Consider the following 19760-nt stretch of genomic DNA (forward strand, 5'->3'; position numbering starts at 1 on the left):
GTCACTGTTTCCAACTGATGCTATCACATTTACATGTCTCACCAAGTCTTGCGCATTACTGAGGCTCAAGACCAGGACTGACTCCTCCTGGGAGTTTCTGTGGCCATCTACTTCATGATACAGTCACTGAGAGTGCATCTAGAAACCCAGTCTCTTTCAGCACTGATCAAGCTGTTCTGATCGAGCAGTAATATCAGGGCTCTCTCAGCCTCACCTCCCTCACAGGGTGTCTGTTGTGGGGAGAGGAAAGGGAAGGCGACTGTAAGCCGCTTTGAGACTCCCTTGGGTAGAGAAAAGCAGCAAATAAGAACCAACTCTTCTTCTTCTAATCCCACCAGTATCTCTTATGCTCTGACACTAACCATTCCAACTCCCCCATTTTACTTCGGACACTTCTAGCATTTGCATCTAAACATCTATAATTCCCCAGACACGTTAGGCCTGCAGCCTGTGGCCTCTAGATCTTGCCAGGCAATCAGTATAATTCGTCATCCTTTCACTGGCCAGTCCTAATCCATTTCCCCAGAACAGCAACCCCTTCATCTCTTAGAGATTAGCCATCCCAAACCAGAGGCTTCCTGTCAGCTTTCCCCCTAGATTTAGTTTAAAAACTGTTCTGCCACCTTTTTTATTTTAAGCACCAGCAGCTTGGTTCCTTCTCAGGACAAATGGAGGTTGTCCCTTTTGTACAGGTCCTGCTTGTCCAGTGCCCAACCAACTTAAGCCCCTCCTCCCTATGCCAATGTCTCATCCACGCATTATGACCCCTAATTTGTGCCTGTCAAGCTGGCCCTGTGTGGAACATTGAAGACAGTGGGAAGAGAGTACTCTGATTCGGGTGGCCCAAGATAGCTTTGTCCACTGAGGAGGGAGCCTTGTAGGTGCACTTTTTAAACTGCAGGTCAGCATCAAAGCAAAGCACGCAAGCCTTGCATGACATTTTCTTTCCAATGCTTTGTTCATTTCTTCTTTTGCCTTCTTAGAGCAGCCTGAGTATGCACACGGGAACTGGATACCTCCCTCAGCCACCACCTCCACCGCCGCCGCCACCACCTCAGCCTCCCCCTCCTCCGCCTCAGACTCTTGGCACACCGGGCCAGACGAACACAGGTAGCGGCGGAGTGGTGGAAGTATACAGCGCACCTGCTCCCATGGCTGGGAATGGCAGCGTAGAGATGCAGAATCTGGGGATGCAACCCTACCCTCCTATGGAGGTAAAAATGGCTGGGTGGCTGCAAAGTGCATCGGGGTCTCCCCCTCCCCAATCAAATGCTGCTGCTTCTTCCCTGGCACCAACAAGGCAGTGAGAAAATGCTGCTTCTGATTCACTCAGCCCCGAAAACCCTATTTATCAAAGAAATTAGGGACGTGACAAGATGCATTAGGTTGTCTTGCAATCAATGATTATTTCCTCTGTGGGCAAAGTAGTGATCAGAAAGATGTCAGCCAGCTGCAGGGATTTGAGAGAACAATGCAAACAATTAACGGGCCACAGGGATTGATTGATGTGGAGAGATTTTGGAACTGAAACACATGTAGCAGAGTTAAATGTGATTGGGTGGGCGGCATCCTACGGCTGGTACCGTTGTTACTGGAATGCTTTGCTCAGCAGGGTGGCTGAGGATTAGTTTAGAAAGCGACCAGGAGGTGGAGCTGAAGTGGTGACAGAACAAGACCAAGTATAGGAAGCTTGGTCTGAGTATTGATGCAGTCTTCCCATAGGGACATTCGGCAGGCTCTCCAGCATCTCCTCCTTGCTGTTTAAGATCTTGCGCCCTAAAGAGCCTGCCATGCTTGAGCTGTTTTCACATTTATTTGGTGGCAGAATTGTTCATTGGGAAGCATGAGGAAAGCCTCTTTTTGCCACCAGGTTGCAGCCAACGACCCCAAGGGGTTTTCAACTCAAGAGATATTCAGAGGCAGTTTGCTACTCTCTGCCTTTGCAAAGCAACCCTGCATTTCCTTGGTGGGCTCCCATATAAGAACTAACCAGGTGTGACCCTGCTTAGGTTCCCAGATCTGACGAGATGAGGCTAGCTTAATCCAGGCCAGGTAGAGCCGTGCAGATGGACAAATCCATGCTTTAGTCCGGTTCCAGTTTTCGTGTGGCTGAAGTAATTCTTGTTGGGTTACAGGTCAAGCTGATCTTAAGCTGAGAATAAGTTGAGCATGCCTCTGGGGACATTTGAGTTGCCGCTTGCACAGGGAAGCATGAACCTGATGCACATTGCAATGTGGGGTGGAGCAGTGGGCCCAACTTATAAAATTAAGCATATGCCGTAACTCATCGTGATCAAACTGGGAACAGTCATTACAAAATCTGCAATTGACTTTTAGTTATATGTATGTGTCACATGCATTTAGTTAGGAAACAAGAAAAGTTTGGGTTTTGATTCACTCCCCTCCTCTACGTGTTTTCATTTGTTCCTTTGAGCTGGTAATCATGTTTTTAAAAGTAGTGAAAGCTTTGTCAGGACACAGGATATTATGACTGCTCATTAGCATAGGTAGTATTGGGTGGGGAGAACCTGTAGTGGTTGAGGTTTCACATCTGCCCTATTAGCACCGAGGAGTGTTTTCAGGGATAACTTCTGTCTTTTAGGTGCCCAGCCAATGTGTTGAAAGCCCTGTGTATCCCTCCCCTCCAGTGTACAGTCCAGGCAAACAAGGTTTTAACTCTAAAAGCTCCAACGCTGCTCCTCCTTTGAACAGTGCATGTGGTGGAAATGTGACCAACTTTGATTCAACTTCCACTTGCAAAAATCGCCGTTCCAAACCAGATGGCAGCCTGCTAGAAGGTAAGGTTCTTTGCTGTTAGCCCTTGCCTGGTGGCATGCATAGATGGGCAGACAAGGCTTTGTGAATGGCCTTCCTGAAGTCTCAAGAATCTTTTTTTTTAATTGTGGAGTATATACTTACTTTGTTGTTAAATTAAATGCTTCATGCTTCCTTTTTTCACATTCCTCTTTAACTTCTGAACCCTCACATGGAGATATGCAGGCTGTTCCCTTCTCAGGAGCTCACACATCTCCCCACAAAAGTGGAATGTTTCAGATGACATGGAGAGATAACCCCTCCCCCCACAACACCTCCTATCTCTTTCTGTTTTATCACCCCAATTACTAAGCTGGGGATAATGGCTCCTGCTGATCAGGCTTGCGGTGGAGATGTTGCCTGCCTTAGTGCATCATGGGAAATGTAGTCATTGATGCACTGAAGCACAATACATTGGAAGCATCAGAAATTGCATCCCAGGTGCCTAAGAGAGGTAAGACAAAGCAAATTGCATGCAAGGTGCCTGAGAGAAGTTAGACAAAGTGAATCTTGTTCTACCTGCCTTTTGACTGGTTGGCTGGCGACTACCACAGCAAGCCTTGTCAGCCACTCAGTGGATTGGCAAAACAACAAGTGTGGGGGAAAATAGGGACAATTAATGGAGAAAAAACCCTATATTTGTTCATGTATAGCTTTTCCATTCATTTTTGTTGCTCCAACCAGGGAAATAAAAGGGGCTCTTTGGTTTGCTTTTCTAATTTACTAACATCCTAATTTGTAATTTACAAAGGCTAGGATCCATGGCACAGGACTTGAGGCGATGCCATTCCTTTTCATGTAGCAAGGTAATAAGATGGGACTCAGACCACGTGAAAGGAACTGGTGGTTCTTTTTTCACACTGCCATTAACCCCGTTACTGGAAGGATTACCAAGAAGCTACAACCTGCAACCTGTCCTGGGACTTCTCATGCTATCCTGTTGTTCCAGAAATTTAAAAAAAACCACCGAAGCAGCTCATGAAATGGTTGGGCAGTAATATATTCTGGTCCATAATGATTCTACTTTGTTTACTTGTCAGTGTTTTGGTGAATCTATGAAGCCCTATGTCCAAGACACCAGCTTTATTACTCTGCCATATTATCTTACATCCCTTTTTTGCATTGTCCTTAAACACGATTGCTTCATGCCAAAAAGTAAAGAATCAACATTTACAGTATACCTAACATGTGGTTGTTCTTCTTTCCCTCTATTTATATTTCAGGAAAGCCTAAGTCTCCCAAACTGAAATGTACTTATTGTGATAAGGCCTTCACAAAGAACTTTGACTTGCAGCAACATATCCGGAGGTAAAATTAAAAATCTACATTGGATGAAGAGGAAGTACTTATTGGGGTTTGGGGGTGAGGGGGGCTACCTGGATACTCTGTGCAGTAATTTCTCTTTTGTTGGCAAGGGGGATCAACAGGATACAAACAATGCAAACAAGTACATTATTATAACCAGGTAATTAAAGCATTCTAAAAATAGAAAAGCCAGAGTCTGTTCCATGGCATAAAGTTGGTTTATTATCCACAGTTATTCTCAGCCTATCGTTAGATATTTAAAAAATATCTAATCTAAAAAAGCACTAGATGGTACTGGAGGAGGAAAGAAAGGACAATGTCTTGTATCGCTAGTCACTGGTGATGTCAAGAATCCCATTCAGCTCCTGTGACATTTGCAGCTGTCTCAGTAGAGCTAATAGCTGAGTTATTCCTGTTTTGTAATGATAGGCACTGAATTATGGTGTTGACTTCCTAGTTATGGACTGGGTTTGCATCTTTCCACAAACAACAATTTTGCAGCTTGAAGACCCTGAGAAAATGAATTCCTTGCCACAAAACAGACATTTGGATTCCCTTACAATGGATGTGGGATACAGGACAACATTGTCCTTTACCATGAGAGACAACTGTTTCTTGAACCATACTGGTGTGAACAATCTTTATGGATGCAGCCAGGTCCACTAAACTATATTTAAGGTGCTCAGGATGGTATATATATTTCTGTACTCCCCCATTTTATCATCATGACAAACCTGTGAGGCGGTTTAGGCTGAGTGCCCAGCCCAAGGCCACCCAGCAAACTTCATGGCTGAGATCATTTGAACCCAGATCTCCTTGGTCCTGCTCTGACAATGGCCACTGCACTGATTCATCACACTGATGCCAGAACAGGAAAGAAACTGTCCTTGATGCTCATCCACTTCCCCTCTGATGGGGTATCAGACATAACAAGGCCTCAGAAGAAGACCTTTTCTGACAGATAGTCAGGTGTGTGAAATGGTGATTATCCTCTAATAATGTCTAGCTGTGAAGCTGCTCCCCGGTGAAATGAATCTGCCTTCCATCCTCTGATGCGTTACCCTCTTGTTTTTAAAAGTCATACAGGGGAGAAGCCATTCCAGTGCATTGTGTGTGGTCGTGCCTTTGCGCAAAAATCCAATGTGAAGAAGCACATGCAGACGCATAAAGTGTGGCCACCAGGAGTCGGGTGTACCATTTCACGGAGCTCTGTCACTGTGCAAGTCATGGCCCTCAACCCCAACCAGCAGGAGGACGAGGAAAATGCAGGTGCCTTTCTTACTAGTGGGATGGCCAGTTGGCTCATGACATGCTTCCCGGCCTCTGAATTACACTGCTCCATCTGGCATCTGCTTTGCTTTCATTTGCATGCATGGTCCTCAGAACGAGGAGACTTGGAGAGTTAATTTCTGTACTGGTGTCTTTATTAGTACATCAGCGTATCGCTCTGATGGACAACATGTTTCTGTTCAATCCCTGTTCTACATTTTCTATTCATGCTAGTTGCTCTCAGAACTTTGCACACTAGTGGTGGTATTTGGGCAACACAGAATTATTTCTCTGTCAGGTACAGCCACAATTTGGGGATGTCTGGATTACAAATATCTGTACCCAACCAGAGGGATAGAGAATGAGATGCTGCCACAAAATATATCAGAAGTGTATATCATTACCCAGCTTAGTTCCTAAGATTACTTGCCACGCATTAAAATTGTCTCCGGAACAGGGCTCATGTAGTCAATGACTAAGAGTGCTTTCATGCTGTGATGTTATCACAATTCAAATCTATTTCTGCATCAATTCTTTTGTACGCATAGTGAAATATTTTCAGACAGCAAATAAAGCCATCTGTAAATATAACTGGAACAGGTGATGGATGGCATCACATTGTTCTGCAAAGTCTACCTTAAAAAATGTTTAAAGACTTTTGTGCAATATTTAAGTAGCATTGTTAAGTGATTAACTGATTGTTAATTTTCTTCCTCTCTTGGTACCTTACCTTGCTGTACTGCAAAACTGCAATGCAGTAATACAGTGATAATCTGTATCTTTAAAAAGGTAGAAAAATGCAAGAATAAATAGGCATGAAAATTAAAAGGCAGTGCTTTCAGAAATACTACAGACATTTCAAACTGTAACCTGAAGCATTACAGCCTTAAAATTCATGGGGAAAGTTTTTGTTTTAAGTGCAATCTTTCATTAAAATTTCAGATGCCTGAAATGGGGGAAAACCCTTTTTGGCATTAGAAATCAAACTGGTTTAAAGAGGCAGTGTGAAAGCACTATTAGTATAATGTAGCTGGCTTCTTATTATTCTCACGTGTAGCCATAGCAGATCTTAAGGAACCACAAGTACACACCAAACTATTCACCTCTCTTGCCTTATATTACCAGTCAATTCTGTTCGGTTCTTTTGCATGTTTCAAACTCTTGATGATGATGATCATAGAATCATAGAATCATAGAGTTGGAAGGCCATACAGGCCATCTAGTCCAACCCCCTGCTCAACGCAGGATCATGATAATATGTTATATGTTATATTATATATTATATTATATGATGATGATAATAATAGTTATTATTATTATTATTGAATTTATTCACCGCCACTCCTGGAACCGTCTCATGGCAGGTTACAATAGTCCATTTTTTTAAAAGCGGTGGGTCCTGCTACCACAGCTTCTAACCGAGGGGAAGGGAAATGGACTGGCCTAAACCAGCTGGTTTATTTCAGGGCTTTTGGTTCAGGGGTTCCATTCAGGAATACTGTGAACAGAACTGGAATTTCCTGGTTTGTGCCCATACCTAGTACAGCTCACACATTAGGTGTTACCATAGTCTTAATGTTCTCCTCATTAGCCACTGTTGTTCCTTCCTATAGTCATAAATGCAAGACAGAGTTTGGGGTCATTCTCACTAAAATTGTGAAGCTGCACCCCTGGGCTGTACCATTACAGGCAGGATTCATGTGACTGAATATCCCTTAACACACAGTAGAAACAAATCTGAATACACAGAGAGACAGGTGTTGAGAAAATTACATTTCACTCTTTCATCCTAAACAAAGTTTGAGTCTAGTAGCATATCTCAATCCAACCAAGTTTTATTCAAGGTATAAGCTTTCATGTGCAAGTACACTGAATTATGGAATCCTCAGCTACAGATAGTCTTTCATACACCTATTTTTTCCAGCAGAGAGGGGTTTATATGGAAGTACATGTAATCATGCGTGCCACCAAAGCATGGAGCATGGTACAGGTTTATTAACCACAGTTTTTCATGCAAAACATACCCCTACCTTTAAATGTCCAAAACAGGCCTAATTCCTCAATGATAGCCCCCCCCCCCCAAATGAAACGAAAATTCAGGAAAATAATTTCCTTCATTTTACATTTTGGAGGGCAAAGTCAGCATGCTGTGATTTTAAACGACTTCTAGGATTGTACATGCAAGGTTGGTTTTGACTGGTTGTTTATGCTACAAACCACTTGATCTGAGTAACTGATTCTAACATTTATTTCCCTCCAGGCTTAAACCAAGCAGCTAGAAACAGTCCACCCCAGCCTCAGGCCATGCCCCTTGCAGAAGAGAGCGAAGTCAGCAAGCTGGAAGCCAAACAAGTGGTCTTGATTGACAGTTCATACCAGTGCCAGTTCTGCCCCAACAAATTTAGTTCCTATTTCCAGCTGAAATCACACATGACTCAGCACAAACATGAGCAGGTGAGTGCCATATCCGCTCCCTCTGTCCAGCTTAGCTCTTCACCACCCTTCATGATTTAATTATGGAATAAATTATGCCCAATAAACTGGTACACATATATGTATGATTGAAGTGGGTTGTGTATTTCAGCTTTTTTGTTGCAAAATCTAGGCTACTTTGGTTCAGGGTTTTGATTTCTTACAGCAGAGTATAGAGAACAGAACTGTGCATGTGCTGAATTAGACCGACAATAAGACTATCTAGATCTGTCTTCCGTGACCTCCAGCATCTCTCTGGCAGCCTTTAGCAGGAGATGCCAGAGATGGACACTGAGACACAGTGTGTGCCAGGCTTATTACTGCGCTGTGGCACCTGTGGCAGACTGGATGACATGCTCTAGAATGTTCTTCATTCATCGGTAAAGCAAAAATGCTGACTCTTCCTTCCAGTTCTGGAGAAAAACTGCATAGTAAAGCCAAACCAAATCCACCAAGGTCTAATCCAGTTTCTAAAACTTCTCTGTCCTAAACTATAAGGCATGCTTCATTTTTACACCTAAACAGATTTATTTCACTATTTGAACTGTCAGCCCACAAATGAGCCCCCCCCCTCCCTGTATCTGTGGAAGACACCAATCTGCAAGTGTGTGAATGACTTATGTATAGACATATTTCTTTAAAAAATAACAATTATAAAATTATAAATACTAACCCCCCCCCTCAGTATTCAGATATGTGGCCTCTGTTGAGGGGCAGATGATTCTCTGCAGGTTTACACCAGGAACGGCTGATCCGTTACTTCATGTCAATGATTCTGATCGGAAGGAGAAAAGACTAGAGCAGTGATTCGCCGTACAGACCAGCAAGACATTCAGGGTTTAAGCTTTCAAGAGTTAAGGCTTTGACCAAAGGAGCTTTGACTCTCAAAAAGTCTATATGACTGAAAATTTTGTTGTTCTCTAAGGCGTTACATAACTTGAATCTAGCACATGCAGAGATGTACAGGCAGTCTCCTCGCTGACTTTGTAGGTTGCTTTTCCGCCTCCTTGAGACAATTACAAAAGATCAAATGCAGATGGTGTAGCAGCTAAGATATCATAAAGCAGTGGTCCCCAACCTTTCTGAGGCTGGGGACCAGCAGGGCATCGGGCCGCGCCCGCGCGGACCGCACCCGCTCATCGGGCCGCGCCCCCAGGCCGCGCCCCCATGGGCCACGCCCGCGCATCGGGCCACGCCCGCGCGGCCCGGCCCTGATTTCCTCTCCCCGCCCTCCCGTAGTATAAGAAGCTTCCCGGCCCGCAAGCTTGCGGCCTGGGAAGTTTTTTACTGCTGGGGGGGGCAGCGCCATGGCCTTCGCGGCCCGGCACCGGGCTGCGGCCCGCAGGTTGGGGACCACTGTCATAAAGCATAACCAAATTACCCCATGAAAACAACCACCGTCACCACTTCCATTCATTCAGAAGCTTTCCCGAGTTAAAATGTCTTTAGCTCATCGTGCCCAATGTACTCCCTGGAGAAAGGTGTTCTATATCTAGAGCAGGCGTAGTCAAACTGCGGCCCTCCAGATGTCCATGGACTACAATTCCCAGGAGCCCCTGCCAGCAAACTACTGGATGGACACTCTGATGCTGAGTGTTTGGAGCTGGCAGGGAGAGGCTTATTTGATTAACTTATCCACCTCAGGACAATAGTGATTCCTCAGCAGTGCTTATTCCACATAACTTCTTTTCTTCTGTTCCCTTTCACACTCAGGTTTACAAATGTGTCGTGAAAACATGTGCACAGACATTCCAGAAGCTGGACTCCTTCCTTGAGCATATCAAGAACCACCAGGAGGAGCTGAGCTACCGCTGCCACCTCTGCAGCAAGGACTTCCCTTCCCTGTATGAACTAGGCGTCCACCAGTATTCCCACAACCTGCTGCCTCAGCACAGTCCCAAGAAGGACATGGCCATCTACAAGTACGACAACATGAAAAGCAGCAGTTTTCCATTGTGTGTTTGGAGAGAGCGGCCTCTTGTGATTTCAAATCTGAGCTTGTTCAGTGCGTCAAGTTAGGAAAACAGCTGGTGCTGTTGGTTTGTTTTCATCCTCCTTAGAAGCTATTTTTGATCGATCAGTTTAGGTACCGAGATATTGCTCACTTTTATCACAGACTGGTGAATATTTTAATGATAAAAGGTTGACTTCAGATTTTGAAGGGTTTTAGGCTAATTATAAAACACATTCACGCTTTACTTGTACGTATAGGGGGTCTCTGGTATTGGTGACAAATTTAGAGGTCCCACTTTTTCTCTGCCCCACTAGTCCCAGTCCACTTTTGGTGTTTCCATTTCTTTCACATTTGTAAAGGGGGCATACCCTGGACAGTGGAAGGAAATGGGTAATTTAAATATTGCATTCCAATCTCAACTTTTCTCCTAGAAGCCAAAAATGGGGCACAGCTCCTGCCTCCCAATTTTATCCTCTGAAGTAGGTTCTGCAGAAACTTAGTGATGGGTGTAAGATCACCTCACTGAGCTTCAGAGCCAAGCAGATAACTGATTTCCAGTCTGCCATGTTGAAGCCCAGACTCTAGCCCCTGTGACAGACTGGCCATCATGGGTACGTCTGCCTTTCCTGTCTGAAACCGTTCTTCACAGAAGCTAAGATAATACAGGATTGGGTTGTACTAGTCATAGTCCTCAGTCGAACTAATAACGCTTTCCCCCCTCCTTTCCAACCTGTTTCAGATGTGTCAAGTGTGTAAATAAATATTCCACTCCAGAAGCCCTGGAGCATCACATACAGACAGCCACACATAACTTCCCCTGCCCTCATTGTCAAAAGGTAGGCAAATGTTCTGATCCAGCTGAGATGACATTTGGGGTGGGTGGGCGTGAGTGGTTTTCATCATCCATTCTTCTGTATACCTATTGTTTTTATTAGATAGGTGGAGAATTGCCTTGAGAAAAACTGTACCAACTTTACCAGCGGCAAGTTCCTCCCTGGGGATCCTGTTCTTAACTGTCTCTTATCTCCTTTTGCACAGGTGTTCCCCTGTGAAAGGTATTTGCGAAGGCACCTCCCTACACATGGGGGTGGGGGCAAGTTTAAGTGTCAGATCTGCAAGAAGTTCTTCCGCCGTGAACACTACCTCAAGCTGCATGCTCACATTCATTCAGGTATAGGTTTGCTCAGAGCTGTGAGTAGAGCACTTTCATGTTCATAAGCACCAATTATTGCCATTTTTTATGTTAGTTAATATGTATGAAGCTGTCGTATACTGAGGCAGACCATTGGTTCTTAGCTTGGTATTGTTTATGGACTATTGTTTGGGGTCTAATGCAGAAAACAGCCCCAAAATCTTTTAACTGAAGATGCTGGGACTCAACTTGGGGTGAAGCAGGTTTGAAGCATGATCTCTTTCCTTAAAAAAACATGAAATTGTTATATATCAGACCATTGTCAATCTGGCACTGATTTTCTAGTCTGAAAAGGTTCTTCAAGCCTTGGATGGAGAAGGTGCTTTCCCAAAACTGCTACCTGAGATAATTTAACTGGATATGCCAAGGATTAGATCTGAGTTCTTCTGAATTCAAAGTAGATGCTTTTTCACTGACAGTGCAGTCCTAAAAATATTTACACTTTTCTAATGTTATCGACTTCAGCAGGCTTTGTTTCAGATTGCACAGTGAGACACAGCTGGCCCATCTTAGAATCTGTAAACCGCTTGGGGAGTGGTATAAATAATTGGCTAAGGCTAAGGGGGGTGGGCCGAGTCCAGGATAGGAAATAGGGGCCATTGGCCCCTTGGCCCCGGACTGACAATCGGAGGGGCCCATTGGCCGGCTGGCTGGAATTCGCAATAGCGCCTCCCAACCCCGCCCACTCCCTCTCCCACTTGCTGGGGACCGTTGGGGGAGGGCGCTGGGGAAGCTTTCCCCGCCCCCCCCCAAACGCTGCTGCCTATGTGGGGCCGAGCAGCCCTTTGCCTTCGCCACCGCAATAGGGCGGGAGGAAAATGTTTTTCGTGCAGCTTCCCCCGGGCCCGTGGGGCGCACCCACTGCCTCCACGGGCCCGGCCAGCCCTTCCATGGGCCTGGCCAGGGGATCCCTTACCATGCCCGTGGGAGGGCCACCGGCAAAGCCTTCCCCGGCCCCGCGGGATGCGCCCCTTTCAAAGCCTTCTCTTACAAGTGGGCTTTGAAGCCTAGTCATTGGATAATAGAGTTGGAAGGGACCTCCTGGGTCATCTGTTATTGATGTTAAATGGTCCAGTGCAAGAAAACAATAGCACTAGTACTTGAAGGGGCACCCAGAGGGCACCCAAAGGGGGGGGAATGATCTTTCTCACTGCCCTGGCCTCAACCATAGGCCAGGCAGAAGAGCTCCATCTTGCAGGCCCTAGTCCAACCCCCTGCACTATGCAGGACACTCACAACCTTATCGCTCATCCACTGTAACCTGCCACTCCCCTGAACCTTCTTGTAGTCAAGTTTCTCCCCTTACTGGACATATAATTTTATAGCACTGTGGTGGATCAAAGGAGATGAGATCTTGGGCAACTGCATCACTTTCTATGGCTTAGGAAAAGGAAAGTAGTTGCTTTATTAGAATATTTGTCAGTCTTGAAGCCACGCTCAGCCAGTAACGCCTTTGCTGTACTCATGTCTTTTACTTGCGCAGGTGAAAAGCCATTTAAATGTTCTATATGTGACTCAGCCTTCAACAGAAAGGATAAACTCAAGCGACATATGTTGATCCATGAGCCTTTCAAGAAATACAAATGTCCCTTCTCGTAAGTACCAAGTGGGCCACAGTAGCTAAGAATGGCACTGACTTTACAGTCAACATTAGGGATAACAAATTCTGGGAAGCAAGGTTCTTTGTCTGCTGCACTTAAGAGTATGCTTCAACATACATGAAGTTTTATATTCTATGTGACACACGCACACACACACACACACACACACACACACACACACACACACACAATGCAGCCTTTGCAACATGTGCAAACAGAAGACCAGGAATTGTCTTCTGGTCTTCATTGGCTCTGGGAGCATAAGTGAGTCTCTGTATCTCTTTGTGCCAGGTACTGCTTTTGAATAATTGGATAGTCATATTTTCTGCCCTCATTGTTAAGGAATGCTTTCCAAATGAAAGAACTAGGCAGATGATAATGGTGATGATGGCAATGACTTTCAGTTCTAAAGACACTTTCAGATCAGATCCTTAATGATAGATTGTTTTCCCCGTGTCTTCAGCCATTTGGCACCTTAGCTCTCATTCAGCTGTTCCTTTTGCATCCAGAAAGGTTTCATTTTTATCTCTCTCTGTTGTACATGGCTTTTCTTACTAACTTCTTACATGCTATAGCTTGACAGGATGAGGATAATCTTCCTTTGATTGGATGGTTAAATCTGGTGTCTTTTGGCTCTTTTTGAATGAATCTTTCAGTAGGGCAATTTTTGAAAAAGCTCTGCCGAAGGAAAAACATACTTCCCGTTGGCAGTCAAATGGCATCTGTATTGCTGTCCTATTTTCATTTTTTTACCACATTAAGGAAGCCAAAAGACCCTTAAGAACTGTCATTCCATTTAAATAGGAAGGTCTGCCCATCAATCACCAGCTTGCTGTTAGGAAGGGGAACTGTATCTGAGACTTTTACCTATATCTTTCTGCCTCTGTCATCCTTCTACACCTGACTTTTCCCCTGTTTTGCAGAAATCATACCGGCTGCAATAAAGAGTTCAACAGGCCAGATAAATTGAAAGCTCACATTCTCTCCCATTCAGGTAAAAGAGCTTGTGGTTTTGCCTCTGTCCTGTGCTGGGAATGGTGGATCACCTAATTATTGAACTGCAAAAGACAATTGATTCTCTTGCCTTTGTTTCTCAGCTGCAGCAAACGTAGAGAACGGTATATAGATTAAGCCATGAGGATTTATTACTTCTCTTTTGTGCTGTGATTAAGATTAATCACATTCTATCTTCCTTTGGGATCGAATATTCCACCTGAATAGCCCATAGTTAGTACACTGAATTGCTGACCTGAAGTCAATCTACAGAAGCCCAGGACAGCAAAAGCTTAGTAAATCATGTGCCTCTTCTCTCTTTCTGCAATCCTTGTGCTTTTGTCTAGGAATGGTTCAGAGCACAGAAGTGTCATGACTCCCTGCGAGAAACCATTGCGTGTGTTCTATAGATTGGGTAGGAGGATGGAAGATGGTTGTGCTGAGTTGATGGAGAATGATGGCTGTGAGTAGGAAGATAGTTTCAGGTGGATGGCAGTGCTGATCTTCAGTTGAAGAGAAAGATTCAAATCCTGATGTCTCACAAAGAGAACTTTGATTCTCAAAAGCTTTAATCTTGGAAATCCTGTTGGTCTTTAATGTGCCATTGGGCTTGAATCTTGCCCTTCTATGAATATGAAGTCTCTGGTTCAAAGCTCAGTTCTGCCAAAAATAAACCAGTAGTGCTGTCCCAAGGAAAATTACACCCTTCTACATCCACGGAAGTCAAGGAGCTTAGAATGTGTTACTCTGTTTAGGATAACACTGCAGGTAGTCTTTAAGAAACTTGCTGCCTCTCATTGAAGTCCTGGATTTTTTGGAGTACCAAAGATTGGATGAATTTTTTCCAAAAATACACAACCCTTTATGTTCTTAGAGTGATCCTTATAGACCACTGAAAAATCTTGCTCAGTCAAAACAAATTTGATCCTGGTTGGCTTTTCATGGTAATATTACAAAAAAATTGTGTATCTATTAAAAGACAGCTATTTTATAGGGGAATACATATCTTAATGGGAAAAAACCTGGTCAACTCCCCAACCTTTTTTGGTTTACTGTCCTTGAAAAGGTATCCATATGATAGTCTTGTCTTGTTTGCCAAGCTGTAGCTCTGAAACCTAGTTCCAGAACCATAATGCTGGACCCCATCACTGCTCTCGGTGAACCTTTTATATTGAAGCATGTTTGTTGTGTTCTTGTTTAGGGATGAAGATTCACAAGTGCCAATATTGTAACAAGGCCTTCAGCCGGCGAGCCCATATGGTGGAACATCAGCGCTCCCACACTGGCAACTATAAGTACCGCTGCCCTACTTGCAGCAAAGGCTTTACACGTCAGAAGTACATGAAGGACCATAAATGTCGGCTGACTTTGCCCAAGGACAAAGACCTTCCACTCAGAAAATCTCAGAAGAAGTGGGGGACTCGTGGGCGGAAAGTGGGACTTCCTCTTTCTGCTCAGTTGGCCTTGACAGAACTGAAAGAGGGGCCAGGTGGAGAGACCCTTCATAAAGGGCCCCCCAATAAAGAACCATTTCCAGAGTCTGACACAGTCCTGTCCATTGTGGTTGGCAGAACAGCAGCAGCAGAGCCAGATCTTGGCAATCCCAACCAACGCAATGGCATGCCATCCAACCTTGCCTTGACTGAGTTGCAGTCTGACGCAGAGAGTCCGTGCACCATGCTGGCAGTCCCTGTTTATATTCAGGCTACTGACTAACTGAGGAATTCTGTGTCTCATGGGTGTTTAATGGAGTGGGGAGAGGGGAGAGAAGAGTTCCTCTGTTCCTCGATAGAGACGTCCTGCAAAAGGGGATCATGGGGAAGGATAAAATGGCTGCAGTGATGCCACATTCTTACCAAAGTAAGGAAGACAATGACATTTATAGTCACCTCCATTTATTTCCTTTTCCCACATCAATATTAGTCTGGTACAGCCATTAACAAACAGCAGGCTGTGAAAGGAATATCTATATTCTCCATGTGCCACCTGGAAAGGGTGTTTGCTAGTTAACAGGATTCCTGTTGGAACAACAACCCAAATCAAATAATTTGCAAACATTTACAAGACCAGAGGGATTTCTTTTTGTTTTGATTTATTGTACTGCATCTCATTTGTGATTCCATTCTAAGATTTGTACTGCCTTCTCTTTGGATGGTTGACCATCCCAACTGCAAGCCACAGTCCTTCCTACTGGAAGAGAATTCGTCATGTGATCCTTCGGGAACATCATTCATAAATATTCTCATAGACACATCTTGTGACTCTCCCTTTCTGATGTGTATCAAAAAGGAAAATTGTTATGCAGAAATGCAATGGAGCAAAGTAAACACTATTTCCCACCCAGAGAAGTCACTATGACAGATGCAGCAGTCTTACCTAAAAAATAATATTTCTCTGAGGACATATTTGGAAGTGTATGGGGAATGTGTAGGCAGGGAGTGCCTGGGTTATGCAGAAAGGCAAAGGCAGGCCCCAAGAGCAGAGGAAGAATATTAAATAATATGAAGTAGAATTTTCATTAGCCAGTGCAGTAAGAGTATCAAACTAGCATCTAGGAGAGCCAAGTTTGAATCTCTGCTTGTGTCATGGAAACTCAATGGGCTAGTCACACACTCTCAGCCAATCTACCTCACAGGTTGTTGTGAATATAAAATAGAAGAGAATGACGCAAGTCATTTTGGGTCTCCATTGGAGAGAAAGGTGGGGCACAAATGAATTAAATAGATATATACATTTTAACCTCACCCTTGTTCCAGCCTTTAAGGCTCTTTAATAGGCCTGTCCCACTGTCATTGTCAAGTTGGAACTATCCCCCTCTAGATTACTTGAACCAGTTAAAACAACCATCTCTTAGACAAAAGTCATTTCAAACCTCTAGCTCCTCAGGGGTTAATTAAAAAAAACTCTGCTGCCATTTTGATATTAAGGACCAGCAGTCTGCTTTCATTTTCTTTCAGTTGTCAACCATTGTTTTGTGTGTTGGATTATCTTGTCCCTGATGCCTGATAAACCTAAACCCTCCCTTACGGCACCACCACATATTAAAATCGCCAACGGCTGTCTGTCTAGCTGGCCCTGTATATATATGGAATGATCAGCATTTCAGAAAGCTGTTCTCTTGGAGGGCCTGGATGTCAGCTTACTACCTAGCAGCCTAACAATTTCTTCCAAAGACCACAAACTGCATTTTCCCAACAGTGTTGGTCCTGAGATGGACTGTAAGAGATGTCTGTAGCCTTTGACAAGGCAATCAAGTTGCTACATGGTTTAAATACTTGTCCCAAATCCCATCCTGCTGCATTCCTAGTGACTGCATCTTGGCTACTGCAAGTCAATGCTCTTAGGGACACTCAATAGAAGAAGAGTTGGTTCTTATATGCCACTTTTCTCTACCCGAAGGAGTCTCAAAGTGGCTTACAGTTGCTTTCCCTTTCCTCTCCCCACAACAGACACCCTGTGAGGTGGGTGAGGCTGAGAGAGCCCTGTTATTACTGCTTGGCCAGAACAACATTATCAGTGCTGTGGCAAGCCCAAGGTCACCCAGCCGGTTGCATGTGGAGGAGGAGTGGGGAATCTAACCTGGCTCACCAGACTAGAAGTCCACACTCCTAACCACTACACCAAGCTGGCTCTCTGAGATGGGTTATCAGTCCATCATCTGAGGAATTAATCACTCCCTCTCATCAACCTCACGTCCTCTCAATGTGCACAGAGGAACTGTCAGCAGGAAGCAGAAAGCCTTTAATAGGACCCAATAGGTCTTGCCTACAGGTCTGCAATCTTAGGCTCAGGAATGCAAGATCATTCCAAGAAAAAAGAAGCAAGCAGAATGTTATGTAACTACTTGGAAATGGGGTGGAAAGGTGGCATCGTATAGGTTAAGCAGGGCTGGTGCTTGGATGGGAGGCTCTGCAGAGGAAAGCCATGGCAAACCACCTCCTCTTCTCACTTGCCTTGACAGCCCTCTGCTGGGGTCACCATAAGTAGGCTGAGACTTGGTGGCACTCTACGCTCAATACTTGGAAGTGACTCCCTTTTCCTGATGAGGCTTGAATACTGTGTATTATCCTTGATCCGTGAAAAGGTCATTTTGCTATGTCATCCCAAATCCTTTTCAAATTTGTACTCAAGCAATGAGCAGGGATTCTTTATCATCCCTTAATTAGGTTCATGTCCTACTTACAATTTGAGATCATTCACCGTAGAACAATCAAGATGAGAGATGGTATATAAATCAAACTAAATAAATTATGTTTGTGTGTGTGTGTGTTTATGTGGGGGGAATTACACGTATGAGCTCATAAGGTTTTGCCACAGCTTCCGACCATTCTCTCCCAACTGCTATTTGCCACATCATTTAAAAGCATCCTCATTAGAGAAATGTGGTCTATGCACATTCTCACACTGCCTTGTTGAAATGATAGCCCCCCCTCCTCCAATGTCATATGTTTTTAAATTTTGCTTTAGTGTTTGAATAAGTCTTGGAATCTGTTTACTATCGTGTGGGCACCACACACTCAGGTTCTGGTGCTTTATCATCAGCAAAAATAAAGTACAATTTGCAGTTCTCACAACCAGTTTTACATACATCCCAGCATGCTGCATACTAATAACTGCACAGATGTGAAAAGCAGGTACCCTGTAGGTCATTTAAATAAATCTGCGCAGCCACTAAGGGAGGGTACAGTGTTGGTGATTCTCTGTGCAACACTGACCTAAGCGTGATCCTGAGGAAATATATGCCTTCCTCTTCAGTGATCAAGAAAATGTGGTCCATAACTGTGCAGGTACAGAAGTTGTTGCAAGCTACAATACAATAATCATTTTAAAAAAAACATGACTTGTCCATGACCCTCATGAGCACCTCTTGTACAGACAGGACTGATCAGTATGGCATTGAGTCAAATGCAGAGCAAAGACCGTTTAGGTTATCCAGCGAGAGTTGCTTGACCAACATATGAGTTTGATCAAAGTATGTCTGAACAATGACTACATTTTTGCTGAATTTCTCAGCACACCTGGCAATGGCTGCAATATTGCTGATCTGGCCTAAAGGACCAAAGATACCTGCCAGTTTTCATTAATGATGGACAAGCATCCACTGCCTGCATTTTTACAAGCATACTCAGTAAACACTCAGATACTCAATGGGTTGAGTGTTCAGGAACACCTGCAAAATGTGCATGTGTGTGCATGTATCCGTAGGTACTTTTTCCTTGCCTTTATATGACCCAAAGGTCTTGAGCATAAAACCAGTAGATCACAACAGGATAAAGCAAGTGTTACAAAACACGACAAAACAAGCAAAAGGAAAATGCTGAACAATAAAAGTACATGTCTTAACCATTGGCTCTATAAATAAAAGAGAAACTGGCTCCAGGGTGGACACTGTGCAGGTCTATCCAGGCCAGTCATATGGGCCAATCCAGCTTACCCTGGATTGGACTGGCCCTAGAGTGCTGGCCCCCACCACCCAGCTGCATGTGGCTCACCTGCCCTCATGCCCACACACACACTGGCCACAGAGGGTGATGGACCTGCGCCTGGCTGCCTGGCATTCTGCACGGTAGCTACGCTGCTAAGGCAGCAGCACTGGAGGAAGTGGCCCTGTGATGCCGGTGCTGCTGCCACTGCGAGGCTACAGTCAGGACCAGGCTGCCGCCTCTTCTATGCCTTGCCCACACATGCCCAAACTGCTGCTGCTGGACAACACAGCTCCGTAGTGGCGGCACACAGGCATGATGTGAGGGCCCAGTTTCGCTGCCAGGGAGGGCAGCAGAAAGCCTTGCCAGACCCCCTTCCGCCAAGACAGTGGGAGCCCAGCTTGCGACAGCAAACAGCAGGTGGGGCAACATGGGTGCCAGCAGGGGCAGTGGTGGGCTGGGAGGAGGGGGCCTCTAGTGCCTGTTGCATCCATACGTGCAATGAGCTTTATGACTAGTCTCTCATAAAAGTCTAAAAACATTGGATAAAATGAGTTGAGATATACAGTTCTCATGTGGTCAGCAGGATAAAATTCATTTTAGCAGCATTTTAAAAGACCACAATAGATCACAACAGGATAAAAGACGAATACAGAACCAGGACAGTATATCTCATAAAAGTCTTACAACATATTAGATAAAATAGATAAAATTTAGATAAAATAGATGAGCAGACA

General features: G+C 44.5%; 1 protein-coding gene across 3 annotated transcripts in view; it reads left to right on the plus strand.

Moving 5' to 3' along the window:
- ZNF341 (zinc finger protein 341) overlaps positions 1–17848 on the plus strand; it is a 32381-nt gene extending 14533 nt beyond the window's left edge. For 2 of the 3 annotated variants that reach the window (XM_077335290.1, XM_077335291.1), the window contains exons 5-15: positions 984–1214; positions 2603–2798; positions 4038–4122; positions 5198–5388; positions 7649–7842; positions 9574–9782; positions 10554–10650; positions 10853–10985; positions 12490–12601; positions 13531–13601; positions 14802–17848. In XM_077335290.1, the coding sequence (XP_077191405.1) occupies positions 984–1214; positions 2603–2798; positions 4038–4122; positions 5198–5388; positions 7649–7842; positions 9574–9782; positions 10554–10650; positions 10853–10985; positions 12490–12601; positions 13531–13601; positions 14802–15316 (2034 nt within the window). In that variant the 3' untranslated portion in view covers positions 15317–17848. The remainder of the gene's footprint in view (positions 1–983; positions 1215–2602; positions 2799–4037; positions 4123–5197; positions 5389–7648; positions 7843–9573; positions 9783–10553; positions 10651–10852; positions 10986–12489; positions 12602–13530; positions 13602–14801) is intronic. The other variant, XM_077335292.1, reaches the window with a different exon arrangement.
- The last annotated feature ends 1912 nt before the right edge of the window (positions 17849–19760 follow it).

Source organism: Paroedura picta, chromosome 4 (genome assembly GCF_049243985.1).
Source record: "Paroedura picta isolate Pp20150507F chromosome 4, Ppicta_v3.0, whole genome shotgun sequence".
Taxonomy (NCBI): Eukaryota; Metazoa; Chordata; class Lepidosauria; order Squamata; family Gekkonidae; genus Paroedura; species Paroedura picta.